Consider the following 4540-nt stretch of genomic DNA (forward strand, 5'->3'; position numbering starts at 1 on the left):
TAAAACTGGTTTGGGGAGGTAAACTGTCCAGAGCTGGTTCTTTAATCGTTACCCTGCTCTGTGTTGTTGCTGGGATTGAAAATCCCTCTATAGGCCAGACCCTGTTAACTCCCAGGGACTAATCAGATTATTTTAATCCTTCATCTCATTCAGGGTGGAATCTGGGTGTGGCTGTGCTCCTTGCCTGGGGGCTAGGTGGAGGAGTCCCACCCTCCGGAGAGAATGGCTGCCCCAATCCTGGGCCCAGGGGTGTCTCTGCACTCAATTCGCTGCCACTTCTCCCGGCCCCCCGTCTCTCCTCAGCCTCTCCCCAGATTCCACTCGTCCGCACCTTCTCCCTCTCTTCAGCACAGGTGAGTGTCTGTATCTGAAATGTCCTATGAACAGGGTTCAGTGAAAACAAACAAACAAACAAACGCCGGCCGCAGAAACGGGGGAAGGCTGAGTTTCTGTAAGCTCTTCTCTTACCGGCACTGCATGGTCTGGTCAGCTCTTCAGGCTGCCCCCTTTAGGCTCAGTCCTCCATGATAACAGAACCCAGATCTCAAATCCCCCAGCACCAGGAATCCTGCGGTTCTCCTTTCCTCAGTCAGGGGCTGTGCCTGTCCCAAGGGACGCAGCTGTCTGCCACGTGGTCTCCCTCTGACCCTCTGGGCTCAGAGGTCTGGCAAACTTTCCTGCCCAGATCCCTGTTTTTTCTTTACCTTTCCAGGGGAGTTCTGCCCTTCCTGGCTGCAAACTGTCTCACCAGCTGAGTAATTTCGCCAATTCGGGGTGGGTGTTATTAGTTTCAGCTGCTTACTCCATTTGCTCCGGGACACGACCTGGGACGCGTCTGCCTATATCGCCCCCATCTTGTCTTCTCTCTCTTTTCCATTTGCATGGAAAATTGTTTTCTATCCCTTCATTCTCATCCTGTGTGTGTCTTTTGTTCTGAGGTGGGTGTCCTGTAGACAGCATATAAGTTGGGTCATGTTTTTGTATCCATTCAAAAACCCTATGCCTTTTGATTGGAGCATTTAATCCATTTACAGTTAGGGTTATTATTGACTAGAGGCCCGATGCATGAAATTCGTGCAAGAGTAGGCCTTTTTTCCCCTGGCTGCCAGCACCGGCTTCCCTCTGGCATCCAGGACCCAGGCTTCCCTCTGGCCACCAGCACCCAGGACCCAGGCTTCCCTTGCATCCCCCGCTTTGTCTGGAAGGTCATCCAGAAGAACATCCAGAAGGACAGCTGGTCTAATTAGCATCTTACGCTTTTACTGTTATAGATAGGTACTTATTTATTGCCATTTTAATTCTGTATGTCTAGGTTTCTCTCTCTGTTTCTTCTCATTACAGCAGTCCCTTTAGCATTTCTTTTTTTTTTTAATATATTTTATTGATTTTTTACAGAGAGGAAGGGAGAGAGATAGAGAGTTAGAAACATCGATGAGAGAGAAACATCGATCAGCTGCCTCCTGCACACCTCCCACTGGGGATGTGCCCGCAACCCAGGTACATGCCCTTGACCGGAATCGAACCCGGGACCCTTGAGTCCGCAGGCCGATGCTCTATCCACTGAGCCAAACTGGTTTCGGCCCTTTAGCATTTCTTGTAATGCTGGCTTGGTGGTGATGTACTCCCTTAGCCTTTTTTTGTCTGGGAAGCTCTTTATCTGACTAACTATTTTGAATGATAGCCTTGCTGTATATAGTAATCGTAGTTTCAGATCCTTGCTGTCCATTACCTTGAGTACTTCATGCCATTCCCTTCTGGCCTGTAGAGTTTCTGATGAGAAATCAGGTGTCAGCCTTATGGGAGCTCCTTTGTAGGTAACAGTTTGCTTTTCTCTTGCTGCCTTTAAGATTCTTTGTCTTTAATTTTTGGCATTTTAGCCTTAGTCAGTTTGGCTCAGTGGATAGAGCATCAGCCTGTGGACCAAAGGGTCCCAGGTTTGATTCCGATCAAGGGCTCATACCTTGGTTGCAGGCTCTTCCCTGGCCCAGGCCCTGGTCAGGGCTCATACAGGAGGCAACCAATCAATGTGCTTCTCTCACATCGATATTTCTCTCTGACATTCCCTCTCCCACTCTCTCTATAAATCAATGGAAAAATATCCTTGGGTAAGGATTGAAAAATAAAAAATAATAATTTTTGGCATTTTAATTATGATGTGTCTTGTGTGGGTTTGTTTGGGTTCTTCTTGCTTGGGGTTCTTTGTGCCTCCTATACTTGTGTGACTTTTTCCTTTACCAGATTAGGGAAGTTTTCTGCCATTATTTCTTTAAACACGTTCTCTATCTTTTTCTCCTTTTCTGGCTCTTCTGGTATACCTGCTATTCTAATATTGTTACGTTTCACATTGTCCCACAGCTTTCTTAAGGTGGCCTCATGTTTTTAATTGTTTTTTTCTTTTTGGTTCTCTGATTGAGTGATTTTTTTCAACCCTGTCTTTTAATTCACTGATTCAATCTTCACCTTCCCCTAATGTGCTGTGTAGTCTTTCCAATGTGTTCTTTATTTGTGTTATGTCATTCTTTATCTCAGACTATTCTTTTTTCATCATTACTATATCTTTTTTTATGCTGTTGAGCATCTTTACCATCATTACTGTGAACTCTGTTTAAGATAAATTTCTTATCTGTTTCATTTATCTCTTCTTCTGGAGAATTCTCTTGTTCTTTCATTTGGGGGTTGTTTCTTTGTCTCCCCATTTTGGCTATCTGTTTGGGTTTGTGACTATGTATCAGTAGTGCATAGTTTTGGAAAAATTTGGGCAGAATAGGATCTCATCAACAGCCAGGGTAAATAATTGGTCCACGGAGAATTAGTCAAGCAAGTCTTTTACTCCCGACAGAAATGGCTGTTGTCCATGTAAATGGACACCAGAAGGGAAGCTCTATGGAGGCTGTAAGTAACAGACTCGCAGATGAGGCTGCCAAACAAGCCTCTCTGGAGGAAGAAATCGGACTCTTTAACCCGATTCCCAGTGTTCCAACTCCAACGGTAACATTCAGGCCCCGGTTTACTAAAGAAGAAGAAAAGGAATTAAATAAAATAGGAGCAACTAAAACAGGAGATGGAAGATGGGTGCTCCCTGGTGGGAGAGAAGTGATAAGCAAGCCCATGATGAGGGACCTGATGGCCATACTGCATAGGGGGAGTCACTGAGGTCCCCAAGCCATGTGTGAGCAATACTTAGGAATTTTGAGTGTGTGGGTGTCTATACCATTGCTAAACAGGAATGTGGGGGATGTGTGGCTTGCCAAAGAATGAACAAAAAGATGAAAGGGGAGACCACCCAGGCTGAGGCCATTTCAGAGCATTCAGGTAGACTTCACAGAGGTGCTAGGGTGGGATGACAAAGATTCCTATTGGGAATAGTGGGTCCCGTCCCTGGCTGGGTGGAGGCCTTCCCCCTCTCAACTGCCACAGCACGGAGAGTCAGCAGAGTCGTCTTAGAGCAGATCGTACCTCGGTTCGGTCTGGTGGAAAACATCGACTCAAACAACGGGAGTCACTTCACCTCAAAGGTGTTGGAGGGAATAATGAAGGTTAGACATCAGTTGGGACTATCACACTCCCTGGCACCCGCTTCCTTGGGAAAGGTGGAAAGAATGCATCAGACCCTTAAGAAACAAATTATGGGCTTTGCAGACGCCGCTGCCCCGAAGCCGCCGAGATCAGCCATGGTGAACCCCACCGTGTACTTTGACATCGCCGCCTACGGCGAGCCCCTGGGCCGCGTCTCCTTCGAGCTGTTTGCAGACAAGGTTCCAAAGACGGCAGAAAACTTCCGTGCTCTGACCACCGGGGAGAAGGGATTTGGTTATAAAGGTTCCTGCTGTCACAGAATTATTCCGGGATTTATGTGCCAGGGTGGTGACTTCACACACCACAATGGCACAGGCGGCAAGTCCATCTCTGCGGAGAAATTTGAGGATCAGAACTTTGTCCTGAAACGTACAGGTCCTGGAATCTTGTTCATGGCAAATGCTAGACCGAACACAAACGGCTCCCAGTTTTTCATCTGCACGGCCAAGACTGAGTGGTTGGATGGCAAGCATGTGGTCTTTGGCCAGGTGAAGGAAGGCATGGATATTGTGACAGCCATGGAGCACTATGGGTCCAGGAATGGCAAGACAAGCAAGAAGATCACCATTGCTGACTGTGGGCAACTCTACTAAATTTGACTTGTGTTTTATCTTAACCACCAGACCATTCCTTCTGTAGCTCAGGAGAGCACCCCTTCATCCCGATTTGCTTGGAACGTTCCATAATCTTTGTGCTCTTGCCAGTTTATTGGGTTCCATAATTTCCCTCCCCTTTCCCAGTCTAACTGGATTACAGAATTAAGTTTATGATTATGAAATAAAAACTAAACAGTTGTCTGTCAAAAAAAAAAAAGAAAGAAAGAAATTATGAAACTGATCCTAAAAACCAAATTGCCCAGGACCACATGTCTCCCAACAGCTCTCCTGAGGATTAGAGCAGCTCCATGGGAAGATGTGGGATTGTCCCCTATGAAATGTTATATGGCTCCCATCCTTGGCAGGAC

At 46.5% G+C, this 4540-nt stretch overlaps 1 protein-coding gene across 1 annotated transcript; it reads left to right on the top strand.

The window, feature by feature from the left end:
• Positions 1 to 3655: 3655 nt before the first annotated feature.
• LOC118663719 (peptidyl-prolyl cis-trans isomerase A-like) lies at positions 3656 to 4327 on the top strand. The gene has a single exon (XM_036323630.1). The coding sequence runs from the start codon at positions 3672 to 3674 to the stop codon at positions 4167 to 4169; it is 498 nt and encodes a 165-aa protein (XP_036179523.1). The 5' UTR covers positions 3656 to 3671; the 3' UTR covers positions 4170 to 4327.
• Positions 4328 to 4540: the final 213 nt, after the last annotated feature.

Source organism: Myotis myotis, unplaced genomic scaffold, assembly GCF_014108235.1.
Source record: "Myotis myotis isolate mMyoMyo1 unplaced genomic scaffold, mMyoMyo1.p scaffold_m19_p_9, whole genome shotgun sequence".
In the NCBI taxonomy this organism is placed as follows: Eukaryota; Metazoa; Chordata; class Mammalia; order Chiroptera; family Vespertilionidae; genus Myotis; species Myotis myotis.

What these genes read in the sequence shown, in the direction of transcription:
- LOC118663719 (XM_036323630.1), top strand. Translation starts at nt 3,672, where the DNA reads ATGGTGAACCCCACCGTGTACTTTGACATCGCCGCCTACGGCGAGCCC.